At 31.6% G+C, this 26664-nt stretch overlaps 2 protein-coding genes across 2 annotated transcripts in view; one reads left to right on the top strand and one right to left on the bottom strand.

The window, feature by feature from the left end:
• Adsl (adenylosuccinate lyase) overlaps window positions 1–26664 on the bottom strand; it is a 136846-nt gene that overhangs the window by 34697 nt on the left and 75485 nt on the right. The gene's annotated exons all lie outside the window — the stretch shown is intronic.
• LOC149419107 (uncharacterized) overlaps window positions 4006–26664 on the top strand; it is a 38233-nt gene continuing 15574 nt past the window's right edge. The window contains exons 1-2 of the mRNA XM_089638114.1: window positions 4006–4164; window positions 21517–21684. Of these exons, the coding sequence (XP_089494240.1) occupies window positions 21559–21684 (126 nt within the window). The 5' untranslated portion in view covers window positions 4006–4164; window positions 21517–21558. The remainder of the gene's footprint in view (window positions 4165–21516; window positions 21685–26664) is intronic.

The following is a 26664-nucleotide window of genomic DNA, read 5'->3' as shown; positions in this document are numbered from 1 at the left end:
TATTTTTTGATCGCTTTTATTGACTTTATATCACGTTTTAAAGGTGTGTTGAATTGTCATTGTTAAAAAATTATATTACTGAAAACACCCATATATGGATGGACACTATGGACAGTCCCAATGATGGGCACAATCCCGATTGTCATTGATTGCTATTTTGAAGAAAATTAATAATCACAACTAGAACAAAAAAAAATTATTGATATAAATTTTAGGTTTCTCTCAGATATGCAAAAATGACGCCTGCGGCGCTGACTTTCGCCATTCTTAGGCGAAGTAAGCGAAAAAATTCCCATACTATGTATCTCTGCTTAGGACGGGTTGTTCAAGAGAATTTGAACAATTCATCAAATTTCGAAGTCAATTTCAATTTTCTATGAAAATGATTTTCAAGTGTCGTTATTATTTTTGTTCTGTGAAGCAACAGGTCCACAATGTCATAAAATAGAACTTTCAGAGAACTTAAAAATTAACTTTGAAATTCTATGAATTCTTAAAATTCTGTGAAACAACTGTCCCTTAGTTTTACGTTTTAACCACAAAGTAAGATTTAGTTGCTTTGCGGTGAGCTCAATAGTAATTTATTATTTATTTCACTATAGGTGGTTCGATTGTTGGCCGAATGGTTGTACTATGTACTTTTAAAAAGCAAAAGTAAGTGAAAGCTTTCTATGGAAATTTGAGACCAGTTCCTACCATGAAATATTTAACATTACAATAGCATTTACCGCAAGTTGTCGACATTTTCCGATGAGCCCAATTGCTCGTACTAATGAACCGAACAACAATGTATTTTTTTTTTTTTTTTAATTTTCAGTCCCAATGAATAAGGCAAGTTTCATAAAACACTTATTCATCTTCAGGAAAATGTTCACAGAGAAGATAATGAGTATTAATATGAGTAATATTGTGATAATGTAAGGAATCTTAATAGAGCAGGGAGGTACCTACTTAACTATCCCGCAGCCAAGTGGGGGAGTAGGTAGTACCCAAAATTACTATCCTCTTTATATTATCTTAAATACTTGACATACCATTTTAGTATTTTACGTATTCCTGCGCAAATACATAAGTTACCATTAATAGTTGACTGAATAATTGGGATTTCTATAGTTTAAAAGCCCACAAGACAGAAAAATGCATGGGGTCATCGGAAGACCCACTTGGTTACAGACGTTTTTTTGGCATCTTGGCCTGTCAAGAATTATTTGCACAGTGATCCTTTTCAAGGATACACATTTATTCAACGCCTGCCCTCGCCATTCCTCTGCCGCCATTATTATTCCCTGTTTACCTAACGACTAACTCCACCGCCCGGGGTCTTCCCAGACCCCAGAGCCAAAGGGGGGAAGCGGGGGCGTAATGACCCATTTTGGAAAATACTAGTTTATAAATAAATAAAATATTGGTTTGCAATAATCCTTTTGAAAGCTTATCCATTGGACAACGTATATCTCTAAATAGTATAAAACAAAACACGCTCACCGCGTCTGTTTGTGCGCTTAGTTCTTCTAAATTACGCGAACGGATTTTGGAGATTTTCTTCCATGTATGTAATGTAATACATGCATGTTATATTTATAGAAAAAGTAATATCTAAATAATATTTTTCACTACCCTAACCTCCGTTGAAAAAAACCTAAGTTTCAATCCCTGACCGAAAAAAGATAGTGTTACTGACAAAGGTTTTTTTTTAATTAGATAATTTTGTTTTAATAAAGTTGTTTACTTCTTCATTTTTTTATATATTATTATACAAATGCAAAGTGTTAAAAATATATATTCGTATAACGATGGAAATTCATTCAAATAGTGAAAGATTTGGTTTAGTCCATGCGTATCTTTTTTTATGTATGTGAAATTAGTAGCAGCAATTTTGTGGTATGTTTATGGTCTTGTGTCGTGGGACGGAGTGTAGCGTATAGTGCGTTCTGATGAAACTACGACTCCAGTCTTCGGGTGCACACTGCACACCCATTCATTGACAAACACAGTATTGTGCAGAGAACTATAGTCCCCCAACGAGAGATTGAGTTGAGATTGGTTGTTTCACAGAAATTGAACAATTCAACAAATTTCAAAATCAAAATTAAAGTTCTGTGAAAGTCCAATTCAAATTCTGTTATTATAAAAGTACTGTGAAACAATCAACCAATTATGAAATAATAACAGAAATTGAAATTTGATGAATTGTTCAAATTCTGTGATAACAACCCGTCCTAGTGTAACATGATTTAAAAGAAAAAATAACTGAATTTATCTTTCAAAGAGAATAATTTCCGATACACCATCAGAATTGATATCAGAACATCATTGCGAACTGCTAGCTTCGCTTATATGGACAATGTTATATCAGAGACTAACGCATTATGTCCCCATCAATGAAATATCTAGTTTTTTCTTCTTAATGACAAACAGGACATTAATGAAACACGCTTATAATTATACACACAAGCCTAGCTTTACTATGGTGGTACATCTTATGTTTAATATTAGATGAAATAATTACTTCATTATTTTCTGTAAATTACGTAACATTATTTTTTTATTAATATTTTTTTTAATTACATCGTCAGAATACCGTTTTAATTCAACATTGCACCACACATTTTACGTACTCTCTATTTCAACCACATTTCAAGACTTTGGATAAGTTCTATATAATAAATTGCTTTTAAGACCAACCATCCAATGGTTCTCATAGTGGGGATGAGTATGTTGCTCCAGAACCAAATCTCTTTCGATAATATATATTTTGGGTCAGTAAGGAGAGATTCAAAACCGAAATCCTATTGATCCTTGAAAGAATCTCTCCTCATTGACGCAATTTTCACCACTGTCTGATATTGTTTTAATCCTTTTGGCTAATTTGTTCGGTTTGCGAGCTATTATCGTAGATTCTATTTGTTCGGTTTTGAGCTCAAATGGTCTCATAGAAATTGTTGTTGTTGTTACGTAAGAAATATGAACTAAACGGTGTTGTATTCAAATCTAGGAGATAACCACAGAAGAATGAAAATGTACACCTCTATGAAACCAAGTTTTCAGACTGAAATTTTAGAAGAAAAAAGAAATTTTGTGATTTTTCTATTTATTTTTACACGAAACGACACAAAGTGAGGTGGCAGCATAGAGATACAATGGTGGCAGTAATGTTTATAATACTAAAACTGAAATTTGTTTGTTCTTTTCGTTATCCGTAATTTCTGTTCAGTGTCAGACAAAAATAAACGTAAGGTGAGCTATTTTTAAAACTTTTTGTTTGATTTAAATTTCAGAACTTTAATATATTTCAAAGATTATGTATTTTTTTCCAATGACTAAAGAAAATACCATTTTTCATTCATGTTTAAAATTAAAATAATAGAAATTAAAATAACAATAAAACAAATAATTTAAAAGCGTATTTTATCACCTTTCAAAAACTACTTTTTGGATACATTCGGAAATATTACATTTATTTGCATTTTATTTCGAAGCGGAAATACACACAAAATCTCCGACTTTCTGACAGCGTCGAAATATAAAGGTTAATATGCCAGAGGCCTGAGGGGTTAATATTTGTTAAATACTATATTTAATTTATTAAATCATGTACTAAATTTAAAATTTGTATATACAAGAAATATTAAAAATATATTATAATTATACTTCGTTCATCCTATACATGAGACTGACGATCTTCCATACTGAAATTGAGCACCACTTAAAGAACTGATGACTACTATAAATAAATAAAAAAAGAGAACAAATCATTCAAGATGGAGTACAGACTCGCAGTAATACATCAGTTTCGATTATTTGCTGGAAAAAATAACATTAAGCCCTCGTAACACCCGACCTCTCACCGGGTCTAGTATATCAGCACCACTACAGACTGCGTGCAACAGACGAACAGCAAAGAGCCGCACGCGTGAGGTTAGGTTAGGTTAACCGAGGCAAACATCAAACCCACTGTCCTCTTATCCCAGGCAGTGGCCGACATCATTCCTCGCCCGAGTGCCACAAAGCGCGGGAGTTCTGACACTGACAGCTCTGTCAAAGAAGTTTGGCGCGCGCGCGAAATCTGTCCACATTTCGAATTTTAAACACCGTTCTATTTAAGTTTTTTCAGTGTTGTTGTGTTTTGTTCTGTGAAACTCAGAGAGTGACTTGACAGACAAGGTAATTATTATTTAATAACTTTTAGGAGTCTGTATAACTTTATAATACGTAAATAAAATTTACATTTATTTTAATAATATGTAAATAAAATCCTCAGCGCGGGACATAATAGACATAATATGAAGAAAATTCATTAAAAATAGGAAACTTAAATTGAGATAGGTATAGAACATAAAAAAACTTAAAGATTTGTTTTACTATCTTTTATAAGTATATTCAACAAAGTTATTATTTAATTTTTAAAATAGCTTATTTATAAATAAGTCTGCTGCGTAATTATTATTTGGTTAAATCCAGTATTTTTACGATAATTGTGTCACTTAGAATAATAGTTGTTTAACTCTAGCTATGCAAGTTTTGAGATAAACACTATTTAATAAAATGCTTTCGAATTAAGAAAAAAACATTAATAAATTTAGTATGCCAGTCTTGTTTATTTAAAATAGAACTCTTTTACGATATTAAAGAACATAAATTGAATCGTATTAAAAAAAATTTATAGTAAAAATATGGTAAAATAATAATAGGTAAAATAAATGGTATTTTCATAGAAAAAAATAAATATGATAAATAAATAAGTTCGGAAACAATATATATATATATATTTTTAATATATGGTACATATAGATGTAAATCAATATTGCACTAATACTATAACGAATTATGAGTCTCCAAGGTATAAACTGATTTTTCTATAAAATTGGAGTTACACCATTATGATTCTAAGTAACACAATTATTAATCTCTCATTATTGAAATCTTTAAATAGAATTCTTGAGTATAAAATGATTAGTGTACCCGAGGTTGCTCGGGTTTGTGAATGGTTTGTGTAAAATTTTGAGGATGTGAATTCTAGGATAAACATCGACTTTTCTCTATTTTCTACATTTATTTTACACATAAACCTTCCGGAAAAAATCCTCTAACTGATAGTGAAAACCCTATCAAAATTCGTTGCGTAGTTTACAAGTACTAAGCGCACAAACAGACAGACGCGAATAACGACTTTATTTTATACTACGAGTATTTACGTTGTAATCAGATTTATTACGGAATAGTTGAATAATTATATATTAATTAATGGGATGGGTAAAAATACATTAATACTGCAAAGTTAATAAAACGTGTAAGAAGCATTATAAACGCTATTAACTATAAACATTATAAACAGAAAACTAGTAAAGAAGGTTGGTTTATAATCTTCGATGGTAGTTGAAAATGTTAAGTTTTAAAAAGCAAAATAAGAGTTTTTGTCCAAATTAATAATAAAGTTAATATCAAAATTATTAAAACTCAGTCAGATATTTCACCCCAAAATAAATTTTTTTTTCTAAGGAAGCAAATACTTTAGGATGTCAAAATATAAGTTAAATGAAAAAAAAAACTTAAATAATATAGTTGGCTGTCGTTATTATTTCAATAAAAGTGGTTTATTACAAAGTTTTTAAGAGTTTTTTTTTCATTTAATATTTTCAATAATTCATACAAAATTAAAAAATCTTTTTGGTGGTTCTCTTGAAAATAATTTATTATGTTTATGGGAGTAGGTAATTGTTGATACATTTTTTTTTTACAATATTTCATATTTCAATTCAGTAATGTTGGCCTCACTGGGTTGTTTACCCGTGCTGAGGCCCCAATTAAAACGTACTTTAAAAAAAAATCTCGATAAAACGGTTATAATAATTTTGAAAGTGGCAATATAAATTATTTTCTATTAAACATATCATATTATAGGTAGGCACTTTATCGATTATTATTTTTATCAAGTTTAATTTTTAGAAGTTTTTTTTACTTTTAAGTTATTGTTATATTTAATAATAATAATGCTTCCGCGTAGTTAAATCAATGGTAATAAAGATAAAAAGAAAATTGATTTTCATCACAAAATACTTTATTGTTTGACTTGATTCCAAACAATAGTGGAAGATACTCTCAGTTTCGCCCTGGTGTAAGACCACCATTCAGAATTGAAACGTTGCTTTAAATGGCTTTAGACGTATTTTGTGACCAGATCTGAATAGCCAGACTCTCCTCTGCTTTCCACTTTTCCATCTCCATCCCCTCCCTACTACCTTCAGCCTTACAACATACCCCAATAGGGATTGCTATAGTATCACTGGCTCTAGACGGTTGGGAGCAGTTGGGACTCTTGTGCGGTATTCACATTCAAAATATAATAATAATAACATCCAATTTTTAAAAAATACCAAATAAACTCAAAGCAATTGTTCTAGAGTTCATTAAACCGGAGTTACAAGCAGACAGATGGATTCACAACCGAAATGGTATTATTAAGGATGAGTTATTAAGTTAAAATTCGAGTTCTGTGAAGGTGCTATTCAAGTTCTGTTTTTATTTCAGTTCTGTGAAACAACTTACCCATAATGATATAATTACAGAAATTGAATAAAACTTTCACAGATCTTGAAAATTAACTTAAAAATTTTATGAATTGTTCAATTTCTGTGAAACAATACGTCCTCAATAATTGTAACGTAGTTTAAACATTCTTCACTGTTCTTAAGAGAATATTGGAAGAAAACAATTGTTCGGCGATAAAAGAACATAAAATACGAATGGATATTTATTATATTTTTTAAGATCTTGTGTAAAATTATAATAATATTATTTTGAATTAAAAACTTGTTTGAGGAGTGGACTTCAGATATAAACGAAAAAGAGAGTAAAGTTGACATTCACTGATGGCTCGCTGGTCGCCGCGTTTTTTTAACGTTTCTAATGATTATCTACTTTCAAATTCCTCTTTGGAATTGGATAATTTATGCAGATGTTTTGGAAAACAACATCAGAGAAATGAAAAAAATAATTCCTTAGGAAATTCACTGCAGATGACATGCACAATTCATATAAATTCGAAATAAGACTCTAATATTGGGTATTTGCGCTGACGCTCACAGTGTAATTATTATTTATGATGAACGTATTACTAAAATCTCAAATGTTTCTATAGAGATTCTTAAATATGTAAGTTATTTATATTTGATATGAGTTTAATAAAAACACCAAATAAAATATTCTATGTAAAACTGTTTGAAAATTAAACGTTATAAAATTAGCGTAAGCACCAGATTTTATTCTAGACGATGAATTAGTAACTTTCCGAGAGATCCCTCTAGACACATTTGAGATTTTAGTAATACGTTCATCAGAAATAATTATAATAAACCCCACGGAAAGATCGATTTTCTAAGCCAGCTAGGGCGTTGTATGTCGTGAAAATTCCCACGTTTTTTTAGAGATTTGATAGGGCAAATTCACCCATAGGTCTGTCCAATACACCAGGGCCGCGCGTGGCATATTTTTGTGCACGGCTGCTTCACTTATGTCGTTAAGGTTCTGGCTTTATTTCAGAGTATTGTCTCGTCTTAAAGATATAAGGTATGTACATATAAAATATTATTTACATTGTACATATTACGAGATTTGAATACTACTCTTCCTTGGAAGCGTTAGCTTCTGGTTGGGAATCGGATGTTTATAATTCTAACAGTATTGATATATCCTTGAAAAGCGTCACTGAGAAAAAGCTTTTTTTCTTGCTTACACTTAATTATTTTTAATAATGTCAAGCTAAATAGTACATACTGGCCCGTTAAAAATCACGGAATATTATATTTAAAATTTAAAAAAAAACAACCTTTAAAAATCTATTATATTATTATAGGCAGGAACCTACTTTGTTGCTTTTCTGAATTTTTCATATAATCAGTTCCAATTTTTATCTTTTTTTTAAATCTGATAATATTCACAAGCTAAGTGATATATTATTTAGGGTTCCATGATAACTCAACACAGTGACTATTTTGCGTTTGAAACAATTCTGCACGTTCCAAGAACGGAAACTGTAGACTAGAAACATGTTCGACCTTAATAAGTTGTTAAATTGAATGAATTCCATAAATGCTAGCAGTCAGATGGATCGATTGTTATCGATTTGACAGAAAAGCGTATCCTCCGAGATGAATGAGGTAACCTTCTGCATTGATTGACAGTTCTGCGCACGACTGCATCTGATGCACTGCGCATGTACAACAATACTTACAGGTAGGTGCTGTGTTACACGCGTTTTTTGCAATTTATAATTCAACATTTTTTACTTTGTCCCTGACGACTTGTTAGAATAATGTTAAAAAAATCGATGTGCAATGGACTGTAACTGTTTTGAGATAAAAGGTACAGGTGTTGATTGGTCAAAACGTTTTCATGGTAGCAGTAAAAACTATCGAAAGACGAGCACTGGCTTCGTAAAATTTTCATATCTTTACGAAACTATTTCAATTCTATTATGAGATGTATATATCCTTTGAAATATATAGATTAAAATATTAAATATCTATACGAAAAAAAAACATGTTTTTTACTACAACATCTAATTTTATGAATACATGAATTAAATTTTTTTGTTTTGACAAAAGATTGAACTTTCCTCCCCATGGACTGGCTCTTAACAACTGCGAGCTTTTACAATGTCTTTTAAAACTTATAAAAATAAATTGTTTGGTTACCTGAGGATTGAACCTTCCACCCCATGGATTGGAATCAGGAATGCTAACACCCAAGCCAAACGCTAATTGGATAGTACCGATATTTATTTCGTATATAAACTGCTGTAATTATTTATTAATTAAAAATAATTTCATAAAATTTCGTTTAAAAAATGTGTTTGTTTGTGCATGAGTGCCGGCAAATGTTGATAGAATGCATTGTCATCGACAACGAGTATATCTGCCGAGTGTCAGCTCGATGGGATGACGGGAAGGGTGTTAATTTCCACTTTATTCATTCATTCAACCAAGAAAACAAAATTAAAATTCAAATAGATTTATTTAAAAAAATAAGAGATGAGGTCATAATGATTACTCCTCATTTTTCAGAACAAATCTGTAAGGAAGCTGGGTAGCAAAAACCAATAAGATAATAAAATGTAGGTTCTCATATTATTATTTTCGTATTATAAAATTAAGTACCTACTTCATTTTTTTACTTCGTTCTTTATGAACCACCCTAAAAAATAAAAAAAATCAAATATCATTATTATTATCTTAATATTCTGCCATTGATGATGACAATTTTGCAATAAGTGAAAAGGGAGAGAGTTTTGTTCAACAAAAATCAATGTATTTCGTAAAGTATAAAGGATTGTGACATTCTGTTAATTTATAATCTATCTTACACAGGGTTTATAATCTTTTCTTACTCAATATGAAAGCTTCTGATTAATCTAATCCTCGGTTTAATCTGGTGAGAAAAAATATTTAAATGCTTATGTTACGTGCAACCTATAATTTTAAGTAAAGTTAGTATATTATTGCGCATATTTTGAAGATCTTACTATAAGTATGTTATGCAGTTATAAATTTTCAGATTATACAACATAACAAATTTGATATTCAAAATATAATATTTGAGATAGGTACCTACACTAAAATACGTTTTACAAGCGGTAGGTAATAATAATAAGAATGGTTGGCTAATTTATATAGCGCCGTTTTCGTGAAAAATAACCTCAAGGACGCTGTACAAATATGATTACGGTATAGTAGGCACAAAGAAGTGATACAAAGATAGACAATTTAGTGATATTTTTCTCGGAAGTCTTAAACTAGGTGATGATAGTTGAAATGCGTTGATTGTTTTGAAGAGAAATTGAGAAGCATGAAAGCGAAATGTTTAAAACAATCATTGATAATAAATTTGAGCAATATAAGTGTATTACGAAAATTCGCGTTCTAAATTTAATACACAACAAATTTATTATCAAATTAGCTCCCACACCAAAAAAAACAAAATCTTATTTTTCAAAGATAAATAACAAAAATTAAAAACATATTAGTAAAAAGTTTATATTCATTGCAAGAATACTAAGATACATAAATATAATACGCATTATCGTTCGTTTGGCTGTTCATTTTTTCATATATACGGCACAACGTGTGCCATAAACACGTCTGTCTCGACACAGGTTTATCCTAGTGAGATCGAAAAAAAAACCTGTAAAAAAACTTTATATTGATAATAAAAAAAAAAAAAAAAAGTAAGAATAGTGAAAGTACAACAACTCAAACCAAAGTATAAAATGTAAAAGTACAACAACTCAAAGAAAAGTATAAATTTTCAAGTATAAAATGTAAATGTACAACAACTCGAAGAAAAGTAACAAGTATAAAATGTAAAAAGAATAAAATATCTAAAAGTATAAAATGTACAAATTTAATATATATATATAAAGGTTTTAAAAAGTGAGTACCGCTAAGTATGAGCAAAGAAGAAAATAATCAACGGGAGAAGAAAATCTTTGATAAATCTAACTATTCATTGAAAAAGTTCAATATCACGTTTCTAGTTGTGAAATTTTCTTTTTCTATCACTCTTTTTTGCCATTAAAGGCGTGTTGATTGTCCCATATATAAGGCCATTTAAGTTCTTGATTAGACAAGAAACGGGTAAGCACTAAACTTGTTTATGCGGTGCGCAGGTACCTGGCTATAAGATTATTATAGTAAAACCGTGGCTCACTGGCAATACTGATTTTATCAGAGATGAATTTCACGCGCGGGAAATCTCGTTTGTGGAGGGAATACATTTGACACGGAGCTGTCAGATGAAGAAAAATATGACAATGGAAAATAGCTTTCAGTGACAGTCATAGACATGTTTTTAATACTGAGCGAAGCATTATTAACAATAAACTAGTGGAAAACCTGTCAGTAAAGATGGAACAATGAGAATTTTATTAAATAAATTGAATATTATATACATGGAGAATATAATATATCGGAACACGTGTTCATGCACCTGCTTTTGCCCTGTTAATATATAGTTACTAAATGCGAAAATACAATGATTTTTATGAACACATGTTTTTTCATTCCATTTTCATTAATCACATTCCTTTTTTTAACTAAAAGTTTAACATGGAACCTATCAATTCATTCATTTAGGGCCTGAAATCCTGTTTTTACTAGGATTACGAATAATTTGAAGAGATTTTTAAAAAATTTGCTATATTTTATATCCGTAAGTTTTCTCCATGTGAGAACTATAAGACGATTATAAAGTGTTGCCTGTATAAAAAATTATATTTAATTGCGTGAAAATTTGATTGGTTCGCTTAGATCCAATAAAAGCTTTAGCATTGATGAAACTATCAGGATTAGGACTTAAATAATGAAATAGTAATCACTTGTCAAGAAAAATCGTCGTATGAATCACTTTTTATTCAACACAACATTCAGCGCAACAAATTTATGAATCATCTATGGACTACAACAGTAATAAGCAAAAGTTACCTACCCAACTAATTCATTGGCTACCAGAACTAAAAAAATTAAATCAAGATGTCAACTGACAAACATTAGATATCTAACTTATTATCGTTTAAACCTTTGAAAAATCACGGGAGATAATGTTAGTAAATCTAGTTAGTTAGGAAATAACGCTTTATTGAAAATAGAAATGTGCAGACCCTTGAAAAATCAAGAAATCTAACTTTCTTCTAAACACTTTCCAAATATAGAATTAAAATAATTTTCGGGTAAAAAAATATTATATTACAGGTAGGTTCTTGTTTGTCTGAATTCGATTTCTAGAATGACAATTAAAATAATTCATTGTTAAAATATCATTTAGTAGGTAAATACTTATCGCTTGATCTCTATAAGCGATATAGCGTCCTTGGGGTGATTTTTCACAAAAACGGCGCTATACAAATTTATTATTATTATTACACACTAACGGGAGTCATAAAATAATTCAAATAAATATTTTCGCAAGTCTATTAAAAAAATAGAAATACATCAATTATCGTGTATATTTAACAGATATTTTTTTCTATTGGCATACGAAACAATACAACATTTTATTTGCTCCGATTGAAGGTTGCTATTTTTCTTATGAATGGGATCGTCAGTGTACCGGTAGTAATAATACATAGAGGTACGAGTTGTAGCGAGCGTAAGAAATAAGAATAATTAAGAAGAATGAATGCTGCAGAACCGGTTTTGGTTAGAGAAATTACCTGCGATGTACTCTGTATATGTATCTATTATTTCACTGTATTCGTTCCATACTAATCTAGCCCACAACCGGCAAACACGTCCCTGCCAAGACTGTTTGTCATTCAATCAGTCAGTCAGGTGTTTCACCTGATTTGATTTTAACACCATAACGCGGTACAAAATCGGCTTGAATAACAAATCTATAATTTTACCGTAGATTTATGATAGTTTTACTTCGCCAGATATTTTCTTTTACAGAAATGTGTTTAAAATCATCAAACATCCTCATTTCAGTTGCTGGAAACTTGAGTGGCAATCAGTTGACGTGAAAAATGCCCATCTCATGCACGACCCCACTGGATCTTTAAAAACAACTTAAAACATAACCACAAAAAATATATTTAGATTCTCACAAAATTCTATTCTGTGTAAATTTAGTGTTAACAATTCTCATAGGTGCTCCGCACTCAGGCAGCTAGCAGACTCCCAAGCGTTGCAGATCTACCGCTCTAGCGCAACTAATAGTTTTGTATGAACCTAAGAAATATGTCGAAAGGTTCCATATGTGCTGATATTCAAAACGCACCTACGGGATTTGCGATTCATTTTGGACATGCTCTTAGGCAGTCATTAACATCATTCGAACGGGTGGATTTTTTAACACGCAATTTTAATAACGCGCTGTTTAAAGTGTGGTAAAATTAATATAGTACAAGTTTCTCATATTTTCTTATCTTTTTTTTGCGAAAGTTCACTGCATAAATGCACTAAAAAATCGCCAATGACTGTGGTTCTATCTGTCAATACTCTAAATTCATAGTTATGTAGATTATATTTATGAACTGATTTTCGGAAAAGGTCTGTGTTATCTACTACTTTATCATCGATCGATATTACTTCAAAAGTGATCATAAACTAAACTACTTTTGATATAATGATAATTTAACAAAAATATGTCAAGTACGACCGACTTTAGAAGTTACAATCATGTCACCAAAGGCCTAAGGAAAACTAACTGACCGTAAACCAGGCGTCTGCGTCCGGTCAAATACGTACTTTGTCCGAGCCTCTCTAATGATTTGCAAACCAACAGTATTATTATTATAACCAGTAATAATTCATTCAAAATATATTTCAGATTGGTAAAATAACACCCAAAATACATTGGTTTAAACAAAACAAATTCAGATGCGAACGTGGTTTAATAATATTATATTGACTAACGTATTATGGGGCGACTTTCGAATGGGTTCTTTGATCATCGCGTATAACTGCATAATTCTTCGCTTTTCGTGCAACTAGATTACTGTTGTACTAAGTTTCTGTTGTGCCTCCGGGTTTTTTTTTCACAAACTCTCTACATACAACTCCGGCTTTAACAAAACACTTGTACTTTTAACGTGATATATTGACAATGGGCTGTGATATCTCAATTAGCAGGCGTTTGGAATAATCTGGACCCCGACCTTGAGGTTCTCACCTTATTTATTCTCCTATTATTCTCGACAGCTAACTCCATATATAGGTAACCTAGTAGACTAATAGCGCGACCTATAATGAGCTCATACATTAATATCATCGATATTACAGTTTCTAGATATTATTTCTAGACATATATTAATTGTTGAATTGTGATACCGTTTTAAGATATTTTCAGATAGAAAAAATGTAAATACATTTTACAAAATAATAGCAATAAATATGTTATACAATTTTCCGACAACACTTTTTTATAAAAGACGTTATTTAGGTACGAAGTTGAAACTTGATCAAAATCACCCTATTTTATGATATACAAATGTTTAAAAAATATGACTTACAATTTTCCGACAATACTATTTTTATAAAAAAGTAATTTATTTTCAAAGTTGAAAATTGACAAACTCACCCCATTTTACGATATATGTCAATTTCTTTCCTCTAACGTCTGGAAATATGGGCAGGGAACCTATTAACGCATGTATTAGAAGTTTGAACAAGTGTGACCGAAATTACGACAGTTGTTTCATAATTGTTATTCTCAGCATGCGTTCTAGATCTACTTGGGTAAATGCCCAATGTAATGTATGTATATATTTCTAAACTATTCACTAGTACTTTTAAATTTCTGCTTGTAATTTTCGTCAAGAGCTAAGGAGCTCTGAAATATGCATTTAATTGTCAGAAAAAGCCAGATTTTATGATTTATCCGTATTTTTAAGTATTTTAGTGTGCTGAAATATCTTCTGAGAGTTAACCGAAAGACAAAATAGATAATATGACGGTTTGATTACAATTTAAAATAACGGTTTTTATTTTTAAAAAATTGTTTAATAAAATATTTTGAGAATCGTTTTGATTACTCGAACCTGAGCGAAACCAGTTAGTAAAACTGCAGTATTATTCAAACAGTAGTAATAAAAAACATTAAAATACAAAAGGAAGGAATATATTCCTTCTACCGTTGGTACCTGTGTGGTGCCGCTTTTCTTAGCGATATCTAAAAAAACTTATTTTTAGTGGTAATCAGGGGCGGCTGCTTTTATTAGGTCAATTGGACAGTGACACCCCAAAATAGTAAAACGACAATGTACAGGGTTTTCCAATAAGAGGTGTTATGTTGATATTCAATCGTAAAAGATCAATGGTTTCGTTGCTTGTGTGACACGTAGCGCCGTCTTGTTGAAAGTAAACGTTGTCCAGATCAATACCATCCAATTCCGGCCATAAAAAATTATGAATCATCTCTCGATAGCGCAATCCATTCACCGTAACTGTTGCTCCAGCCTCATTTTCGAAAAAGTAAGGTCCAATGACTCCGCCGGACCATAAACCGCACCAAATAGTCACACGTTGAGGATAGAGAGGCTTTTCAACAGTAACTCTTGGGTTTTCCGAGCCCCAGATGCGACAATTTTGCTTGTTGACGAAGCCACCGAGGTGGAAATGGGCCTCATCACTCAATACGATTTGCATTTGATTCACTCAAGTGAATTTTAATAATTTCAATGCGTTGTTGAAGCATGTATCGTTCCATTTTTATTAATGGCGTAGTTTCTACTAGCCAAATATCAAAAAATGACAGCTTCAAAAGTAACATCTACCGAAATAGCGGGCTTAATAACACCTCTTATTGGAAAACCTGTAGTTCATGTAAAATATTAAATAATTTTACCTGTTGTGAGAGAAAACTGTTGTCTGAAACGTAAACATAGCACGTTCATTCAAATTTGGCAACAGTTACGGTGAATGGATTGCGCTATCGAGAAATAATTAATGATTTTTTATGGCCGGAATTGGATGGTATTGATCTGGACAACGTTTACTTTCAACAAGACGGCGCTTCGTGCCACACAAGCAACGAAACCATTGATCTTTTACGAATGAATATCAAAATAACACCTCTTATTGGAAAAACCTGTATTATGTCAAGCCACAAATTGATTGCTGCTTTCTTTCTTCGAAAATAACATTTACATTAATTATAATAAATTTCAATGCTTCAATTCTAAAATACGCATTGTTGTCCCCCGTTAACAATAATTGACCGTAGGAAGAGTGACTCCAGTATTTCGATACCGTACAAGTTTATATGTAATCATTGGTACCTTACACGTACACAGTACCCGCTAGTGGAACATGTAGGAATGACAGATGTCAGTTCAGTGATGTGTCAATGTACGGAATTCCTGAGATGCACAATGATTCAACAGTGTTACCATTCATAGAAACTACCTACTCAATACATTGAGGTAGGTACTACGAGGACTCAAATAGGACGAATTATTGTTGTCAATCATTTCCTATTAGTTACGCTGTGCTTATTTGGTGTGACGATCGAATCGAACCATGCAAATTTTACAATTTTGGGTGCGTTATCCAATCTTTAATAATTCTATAATATTCGACCTACGTATATAGTTTTGTTTGTATGATGCATATTCTGGTAGAAATTGTTAGTCAAAATAATATGCATTTCTTTTAAAAAGTATTAAAGAGTAACTAGGATTTCACCAGTCTCTTTATTGGATGCATCAGGTGTGAGTTGTATCGGAGTAAGATTGTCCTCACACAGTCAAGTGTGGTAATGCCAGCTCATTCCAGAGCCTTCCTACACAAAAAGACAAATTTTAAACAGAACTCTTTTACTGTGACAGCAAGCCAGCGTAAAAGCATAGAAGAGGAGTGCTATGACAGTATTTTTGGCTAGACGAGCTACTGTTATTTGTCACCTAACGTTTTATCTCGTTTATTCAATAAAAAAATATATATAATAAATTTACTTAGAATTCCAAGAGAATAACCAAAAAAAAGACATTTGATTCATTTACTGCAAAATACAAACATTGATTCTTGGGTTTATATTTGCCTACACATGCATAAGGCATGTATGTTTTAAATACATCATTTTCATTTTACTCGTTGACGGCCGGCATAGTCCAGTGGTAACGCATTGGACTGCCATTCCGAAGGTCGCGGGTTCGAACCCGGCGTGCGCAAACAAATTTTATTTGATTAATTTGTGTTATTTCACAATTAATTAATTAAAATAATATTTAGTATATTTGCGGCACGTTCCAGAGTGGAAGATACTACCAGTATCGCCCTGGTGTAAGACCACCATTCAGAATTGAAACGTTGCTCCAAATGGCTTTAGCCGTGTTTAGTGACTAGATCTGAATAGCCAGGTACTTCCCCACCTTCCTCTTTCCCTTCCCCACTTACCTTCAGCCTCACAACATCCCCTAATTGGGGATGCCATAGTCTCACTGGCTCCAGACGGGAACAGTTGGGACTCTTGTGAGGTATTCACTATAAAAAAAAAATAAAAAAAACTCTCCTTAAATGGTAAGAGGTAATTAAAAAATTATATGTCAGATATAACCTCACTTTTTCAAGACGGGAATCTCAAGCGTCAGTCTGCCAAAATGCGACGTTGCAAGTACTTTCGCAGCACAGTTAAAGACATTTTTACTAGTAAGAATTCAAAACAGAGTTTGCACAGTATTTACTCAATGTGTAACGAAAACACCGTTTAACAGTTGGGCAGAGTTTTTTAATTAGTAAATTTTTAGTGCATTTTAATTTCTTGTCTATGACTGGAATTGGGTTGGAATAGTGCACTTAATTGCGCAGATAGTACATAATTTACTTGTGTCTAAAACCGTTTGATATGTCCAAATAGAACTTCGGCATGCATTTTGACGGTTACACAATCATCTAATGTTCCGCCCGGTTGCCACCAAAATGTCATCTGTAATTCTTGTGAACTTAACACCAATATAGGCATTGTAGGGCCGGCGCTGGCCTATTAGGGTACTGACATGGCATTGTAGGGCCAGCCTGGGCATTCTAGGGTACTCTAGGCAGTATTGTGTTATCTAGGGCGACTGTAGCAGCCTATCCCTAATTCCCAGGGAGCAGTGACCTCGGATCACCCAGTTAGGGCTATATTATTGTTATTTTGTGTTGTTCACCTGGTGCATTCAAGCACTGTGGCTACCTGTGAATTGTATTCAAAGCACGTAAAACTTTACATTATAAAACTTATTACCATTTCTGTAAAAGCCCTACAATCAGTAAATCTTAATTTTACATGTATGGATGTACAAAATTTGACTTTGCAGATGTTGAAAAAAAGCATATATCAAGTTAAAGTTAAGGTGTTGTTGAAATTCGCTGTTTTATAAATATTATATTTCGGCTCGTTGGACTTTATAATTTGACTAACTGGGGATTTCGGCATTTTGAACTTTATAATTTGACTAGCTGAAGATTGCGGTACTTTGGACTTTATGATTTGACTAGCTGAAGATTGCGGTACTTTGGACTTTATAATTTGACTAGCTGAAGATTGCGGTACTTTGGATTTTATGATTTGACTAGCTGAAGATTTCGGCTTGTTTGACTTTGTAATTTGACTAGCTGAAGATTTCGGCATTTTGGACTTTATAATTAGACTAGCTGAAGATTTCGGCTTGCCAGACTTTTCAATTTGACTAGCTGAAGATTTCGGCATTTTGGACTTTATAATTTGACTTGCTGAAGATTTCGGCATTTTGGACTTTATAATTTGACTAGCTGAAGATTTTGGCATTTTGGTCTTTATAATTTGACTAGCTGAAGTCCCCGACTTTTTCAAGGCTTTACACACAGTTTTTCTAAATCAGATGTACGCAATAATCTTCCTATTATTTTGAAAGTCAAGTGTGCAATTCTGCTATAAGGAGTGGGAAAAGAGGGTGGTTTTTCAAAATCTCATGTGAATCTCGGAATAAAACTGTAGATTTTTTTAAAAACAAACCCACACCAGAACACTCCTCGTTACATATATAGGTTCATTGATTTATCGAAATGCTTCGTTTTCATAGCGTAATATTTAAACAAAAAGTTATTCATGCTTTATGATTGATTTTGGTTATAGGTATATTTGTTGATCTCATTAAATCAATAAAAAATACAAGTCAAACAAGTATTGATTAATTAAGCAAGAAAAATAAATGTTTATTGAACCAAAAAATACGTCTTTAGAGATGGAATTCAGTTACATCGCTAACTCGATTGGCACTTAGAACAAGCGACAAAACAAGCAAGGTTTTCGTGATTATTGGACTAATTGTTTATAAACTTGTTACTTTAATTGTTTTATGGCAATATTAATTTATTGCGAAAAACATTCACAAGTTTTTAGTAGCAAGGTCAATGAATTTTATATTTAAAATTATAAATTTACGGATTTAAATAGTCAAATTTGAACTTTTGTAATAAAACTATTACTATCCAACCAGCGCAGGCCAGAAAACAACGCTTTATTGAAAATGGAAAAGCGCAGACCCTTGAAAAATTAAGAAATCTGACTTTAATCGTCAAGTATCTTAAGAAATTAAAACAAAAGAAATACACGTTTCAAGTAAAGAATTCAAATAAAAGACATACATATTGTAGTACACTTTGTCTGAATTCTTGATACATCACTTAAAACTTTGAAAATGACAATTTAAATTCCACTAACATATTATTGTAGTTTGTCTGAATTCTTTACACAAGAAGTAAAAAGGAAGTTATTGTATTCCATAGTAAAATAGCTGCCATGAATATAGTGCGCCTTAATAATATTTAAGCACTGAAGTTAGCAGCATGAGATAAGTTTTGATCAATCAGGCCTCTGGCATATTTACCGTTATATTTCTTAAAATTTTTTTTAGAATATCGGAGAATATGTGTATTTCTGCTTCTCAATGAAATCAAAATAAATGGGATATTTCTGAACATATCCGAAAACTATAATCTATTTTTGAAAGATGATAAAATATTTTTAGTAACTACCTTTGGCGTTGCTGTGGCTCAGTCTGTCTGTGCAGATAGAGAATCAATAGCGCATTTTGCTTTTACGTACAACAAATGGCGCTGTTTTTTGTTTGTTTTTTAAAGCATGTTTTCACCGGTCACAGGTGCCATCTATATAATATAGGTAATTAAAAACAAACGCGCATTCGAACACAACGTTGTGTCAAAATTTCAAAGCAATCGGCGGAGAACTTTCGGAGATTTAAGATTTTGAACTAATGAACTTTTTTTATTTTTATTTATATGGAATATAGATAAGTCAATAATTTTGGAAATTTTGAAATTAATGATAAAAAGGTTTTAAAAATGGCCCACCTTACATTGTTTTGTCTAAACACTTACCTAAAATTACTAATAGAGAAAAAAAGAACACTATAATATTAGACAAACGTATTGTAAACGTTATTGTTACCTCACTTTTTGTCGTTTCACATAAAAATAAAATAATAAAAAAATTGGCAAAGTTTCATAATTTTTTCTCAAATCGTGGTCGAAACCTTTGGTTTCATGAAGGTTTACATTTTAGTTATTAAGTGGTTAACTTCTGTACTTAAAAATAAAGCTTGGTGTTTTCTGTTCTTACCACTGCTTAGTTCATATTTCTAACTATTGCAGTAAGGGAAACGCAACGATTTCTATGAGAACATATGAGCTGTTCCCAAAAACGAATAAATTCTTAATATAACCCTCGTGAAATTAGAGAGAAATTAGAAATAGGGGTTGGAACCATTTTTTTAACGTATGGCAAAAACAATCTCCAGCTGCCACACCAACCCCCAATTATGTACGGTGCTATGGTATTATTAAATATATAAAAAATATTCTGCGTCTACCTTCAACAGTCGTTGGCCCAAAAAGCTTATTTTTTTTTTACTTATTATTTGATCATGTGTCTTAAATAAGAAAAAACGACCATCCAAAAAGCACCAGTAAAATTTTGATAAACCCTAAAATAATGCTCGGAGAACATGGCTCAGAAACTGAGTTTTGTATCGGTCAGTCACGCCACAATAAGTTTGCTTTCATTCAGCTCGCCGATAAATCTCCTGGTTAACTGCGAGTCAAATAAAAAAACCAAGGTTTAAAATAATCCTCCAATGTTCAAAGGTGACGACTACTTCACAATACAGCAGTAGTTAACTTTCTTGAGTTAAATGTTCTGGAGTTTAGAGTAACAATACCAGGAAATGGAACCTGTGACAAATGGGGCAGGAATTTTGTTTACGGTTAAATATTATTATTTGAAGTGCAAGTTTAATATTTTGAAGAAATAAAAGCCTTTGTTTACGAAGTCTGGCGTTAAACATTTCGGATTTCGCATTTCGGACCCAACTTAAAATCCTTTATTTGCTCAAGTTCACACTTAGAACCAACGTCTAAAAGCAGGGTAACACAGGGCTCGAATTTAGGATGAATGCGTAAAGTCTATATTTGCTAAAGCTAGCTTTATGTAAGATCGTATGTAGGACCAATACAACTGTATTGCGGTCCGCAGCAAAATCCCTAATCAAAACCCAAAGTTTATGTAAAAAATCACTTGGCGCAAGAAGTGTTATTATTATTTATATATTCGAGCATAAACTGTTCAGCTATCGTTTCGACAATTATTGCTAATTATTTTAATAGAAAGTTGAACGACACAAGTTTTCACTTGAAAATAATTTCGTACGCTAAGTACAAAACAGACTAACAATTTATTGATGAGAACCTTGTCTCAGAAGAAACCATTTTGTGCAGTATTGTTTCATTTTTATAATGCGAACTATATTTAAAAGAAAAAAAGCGGTAGCGTTATATATTTACTAAGATTTTTTTCGTGTAATACTGAATAACAATCACAGTTACTCGAAGCCAGTGATTCTATGGCATGGCTTGAAGGAAGTAGAAGGGTACCTAGCTAAGAATTGCTTTAGGGCCTCCTCTGCGTGGACCCGTTATATTTATTATTTTTTCTTGACCGTCATTTCTACAGTTGAATCCAATTTATTCTTCTCTATTCTTCCAGGTGGCGCATTTAGAGAAAGAACCCAGATCCATCCACTGGAACATGTCTGCAGAGGCAGAGACAGGACCCCAGGAGGGGAAGAAGGGAGAGAATGGGGACTACCCCGGGTCCTCCAAGGTATCCTACTTGAAGAACAACTGGTCCATCGGACTGAAGATATTGGAACTGGTAAGCTATCACACATTAGTCATTAGTCATCACACATTAAAATTGACGACACTACCTACCGAATATAAGAAACGACTAGAATATTTCAAATTATGAACGTGACAAATATTACATCAAATTTCTATTCAAAATAATTATAAATCAATATAAACACGTAGAATCTTACCTCATGGCTACAACCAAAATCAATATCAATCACCGTCTACTAAGAAACTTTCCATATTCCTTTACAAAGGACCAACTTAAGGTTCTTCCAACCTCTTGTGGGAATGTGTTGACATTACATTACATAGAGAACCCAAAAAACTCTTTATTCAATCAGAGCATTACAAAAAAAAATCCACAATTAAAAGGGTTGAAAAAACTTTACAAGCCGGGTCTACACTTTGATGCATTTTAAAAGACATTAAACAGCCGATTTTAAACCCCCTAGCGACCGATTTTTTTTCAAATTTGATCAAAAAAATTCCAGCTTGGGTTCGATTTACTCAAAAACTAAAGCTCAAATCAAAAAAAGCTGTACCAAAAAATCGATTCCAAGTGTGAATTCACCAGTTACCCGCTTGTAACAAGTTTCTGAACATCGTTTATAACATCAGCTGTAGTTGCCAGATTCCCGACATCTTTTAACGACAGTTCCCAGAACCTAAATTTTACTATTTGTAATTTTTTGTATTTATGTTTTTTAAATACCTAAATTTCATTAGACCCAAACTTTATTGTCTCTGGTTTGTTGTTGTTTTACATACGTACTGTTTTATTCTCACATATTGTTGTACGTCGTTACTGGACAGTTAGTATTTATTATTTGTTAAATTTTGTATTTATGTCTGTTAAATACCTAAATTTTATTAGATTCAATCTTTATTGTCTCTTGTTTGTTGTTGTTTTACATACGTACTGTTTTATTCTTACATATTGTTGTACGTCGTTACTGGACAGTTAGTATTTATTATTTGTTAAATTTTGTATTTATGTCTGTTAAATACCTAAATTTCATTAGATCCAAACTTTATTGTCTCTGGTTTGTTGTTATTTTACATACGTACTGTTTTATTCTTACATATTGTTGTACGTCGTTACTGGACAGTTAGTATTTATTATTTGTTAAATTTTGTATTTATGTCTGTTAAATACCTAAATTTCATTAGATCCAAACTTTATTGTCTCTTGTTTGTTGTTGTTTTACATACGTACTGTTTTATTCTTACATATTGTTGTACGTCGTTACTGGACCGTTAGTATTTATTATTGGTTAAATTTTGTATTTATGTCTGTTAAATACCTAAATTTCATTAGATCCAAACTTTATTGTCTGTTGTTTGTTGTTGTTTTACATACGTATTGTTTTATTCTTACATATTGTTGTTGATAAATTTCATCAGATCCAAACTTTATTGTCTCTTGTTTGTTGATGTTTTACACACGTATTGTTTTATTCTTACATATTGTTGTATGTCGTTACTGGACAGTTGGTATTTATTAATTTGTATTCATATCAGTATGTTTAAATAATAAAGATAAACTGGTCGGTTGGAGTAAAGATATTAGCATTGGTATCAGATACATTCCTATCGTATATTGTGATTTTCAAAGCCATACCGACAAAATATACTAATGTATACAAAAACATAAAGAATTGCATAACTGAGTATCATAAATATTCATCTTCAAAATGCATAGTAAATTTTACTTATGAAAAAGCCCCAAGCTGAATTAATATTTCACTGGGACACAAACAACACATAACAAACAAAAACACACAAGTGGCATCTCTTCAAATAGAGTATTTTAATGTTGCTAACCAATGTACAAAAGAAAACATTAACGAAACGGAAATTCGCAAACGTATAAAAGAAGATTTCTCTCGTTTCCATCATAGAAGGAAAAGAAGAAATGCATGCAACAAAAGATAATGCTAAACCACAGACATAGGAATTAATAGACGAGAAGATAATGGCGAGGGGTAAAATCAACTGTTGAAGAACGAAGGGGGTTAAGCTGACTGTGATTCGTCAATAAATCAATCTGACAGTAAATAGGCATCTCGCATTATAATATCACCATTTAGTTCTTAAAAGTAAAATCTGCTTTTGAATGAATAGACATTTTTACATGGGAGCGCAAATTACTCGCCACGTTATGAATTAATTTGCGAAGTCCAAATTCGGCAAAGTAAATTTCTTCTGTTTGCAGAGTCGTAGTTAGTTTCAGAGTATTTAGTTAAGACACTTTTACAAATGTTTCATAATTTACTTACCCCAGTAAACAACGATGAGCACACTTGAGAATCGCTACATTGTGATGTGATAGTATATGTTTCTAAAACTGATCCATATAATACGGTGTGAATAAGCTTAAAATAAAGTAAAATAATGCTTACTTATGGAATGTAAACGACAATTGGGTTTATTCTCTTTTTCACATCTATTTTTACAAGTTTTCATATCACAAGTCAACATTTTGCCGTGTTATTTCGTAAAATGAACCGATGATGCCTCGACCATAGTTCGCACAAGAATGATGACGTCACGTTTTCAAATTTCACTTGAGGCCATACGCGAGCACAGCCGGCTCCAATGGAACCGGTATGGGGAGTGGGGATAATACGCTTTTAATCACTTAGGGCAGGTCTACTAATATTCATATGTCTATCTGCTAAACAGTTTTGTATTCAGTGAATATTTTACTTCGTGTGGATGCGTTTCTCTACTTTTCGACACAAACTCGTGGTGTATTTTATTAGCAACTAGGTGACGTATACCCGGCGTTGCCCGGGGACTTAAATGGTTTGGGGTAATGTTTTAAGATTGTGAATTCTAATGTACCTAAAAACTGAATGGATTTTTAAGATGGAAATAATACTATTGTATTGTATTAAGGCGATGCACTACGTTGTGTAATATTTTAAATTGAGCCGCTATCAATAAAAACCCTTACGTAGATGGTGATAAGGTTTAAATTCCCGCTTAACACCATCCGCCTGTTTTGATTTATGCAAGAAAAAAACATGGCCAAAAAGTGCCTTTTATTTTATTTTGTGGATGTTCAGGCATAAATATTTATTTTTTTCTCGATGTTTTTATAAATAACTTAATTTGCCACATTATTCAATAAAATCATAACCGAAAATGGGTTCGTAAATAGGAGATTTTGAACTTTAAAGCAGTTTTCATAGGCCTTTAAATTATTATTTTCTGGGCTTATAAAAATACTTATCTAAAAAATTTCGATTACGTCAAAGGCCAAGATGTATTCTACTCGCAGTATTTAATTAAAGCATCTGAGACATTTCTAGGCGACCAAATTTTCAAATCAAAAACACATGATTTTGCATTACTACGTATGGCATCGCCTTAAGTATTTGTTTCACATTTTTTTTTTTTTTTTTTTTTTTTAATATTTAATTTTTATTTAATATTAAATTTACAATTACATGTTATTACATTACATTAAGATTATTTTCTTTTTATTACAGTACATCGTGATACACCTTTTTTTAGAGCAAATGCTCGTGTTAAAAAGGCGGAGAAACGCGTGTAAATAGTAATTTAACATATTTTTTCAGAGAGTGTAATGATAATGAAAAGAATTTTTATTTTTTAATATAACAAAATAAAAATTTTATATGTAACAAAATTTTATCAAATGGAAAAGAGAAAAGGATGTAAAAGAAAGAAAGAGATAAGAATAAGAAATAAGAGAAAAGGATTTCAATATAATAATAATTGAGAGATTATATTGTCTTTTTAAGTATAAACGATTTTAATGTGCTATTGATATAGTGCTTTTATTGAGCTTTTGAATTTTTTATAATTCATTTCCAATCTTAAGTTAAGAGGTAATTGGTTAAACCATTTGACACCAAAATATTTATAAAATTGTTGGGCTGTGGTGGTGTTACAGCGCGGGATAGTTATAGAGCCAAGAATACTTTGTCTATTGCTGTTCGAAAAAGTTATTAAGTTGTCAATGTTGAAACAATCTTTATGTATTTGAAAAAGAGTTATTTTTTTATAAATAATAAGAAGTGAAGGGACTTTAAATTCTTGAAATAATCTAATTGTGGGGTAATCATACGGTTTTTTCAAAATTATTTTTACTAATATTCTTTGGATGATTTCTAAAGGTAAGAGAGAAGTTTTGAATGCTCCACCCCAACCAACAATTCCGTATTGTAATACTGATTGAATTAGTGAAAAATATATGGTTCTTAATAATTTAAAATTTAGTATGTTTCGTATTCTAAGAAAAATGTACAATAATTTTCTTAATCTTTCTACTATTGCATTGATTTGTAATTTCCACTTTATGTTACTATCTATAATTACACCTAGATATTTTACATTAGTTTTAACAGTAAGTACAGAGCAGTCAGGTTTACATAAATTTGAAATTCTATTACAATTACATGAGTGTATACTTATCTTTAAATTATCAGGGAATGAATTTTTATTAATGGTGAAAGGTATTATAAAAGTTTTTTCAGTATTAAGTGTTAACAAATTATTATCGAACCATTTTTTTAGTATGTTTATATCTAACTCTGCTGTTCTTTGGGTTTCATTCCAAGTTAATCCCTCAGTTAAAATTGCTGTGTCGTCAGCGTATGAAATAAGTTTAGACATAATTGAGAGATTAAAAAAAAAAAAAAATGATCGTGCAATGTCTTCCTCGGGCGTCCTCGGCTTTTTCTACCATTCACTTTCAAGTCACACATTCTCCTTACACCTATTTCTTCGTTTATCACGTACGCCTCATTTTACCAAAAATAATTATTTGATTCATGTCTTTCCTGGGCGTCCTCGACATTTTTTATCATTTACTTCGCTTAGTATCGTGAAATCCAGATGGTTACCGTTAACAAACTACATTATGTCGACTTCGTGCATTAATCCTACATTAATTCGACTCCGTATCTCATTCCAGTGCCGATATAATACATTAAGTCTCCTCGAGCGTCCCCGACACCTTCTACCA

The sequence above is a fragment of the Hesperophylax consimilis genome, chromosome 12 (genome assembly GCF_061612785.1).
Source record: "Hesperophylax consimilis isolate HC1 chromosome 12, BYU_Hcon_1.0, whole genome shotgun sequence".
NCBI lineage: Eukaryota > Metazoa > Arthropoda > Insecta > Trichoptera > Limnephilidae > Hesperophylax > Hesperophylax consimilis.
This window is presented reverse-complemented; position numbering and strand designations above follow the sequence as displayed.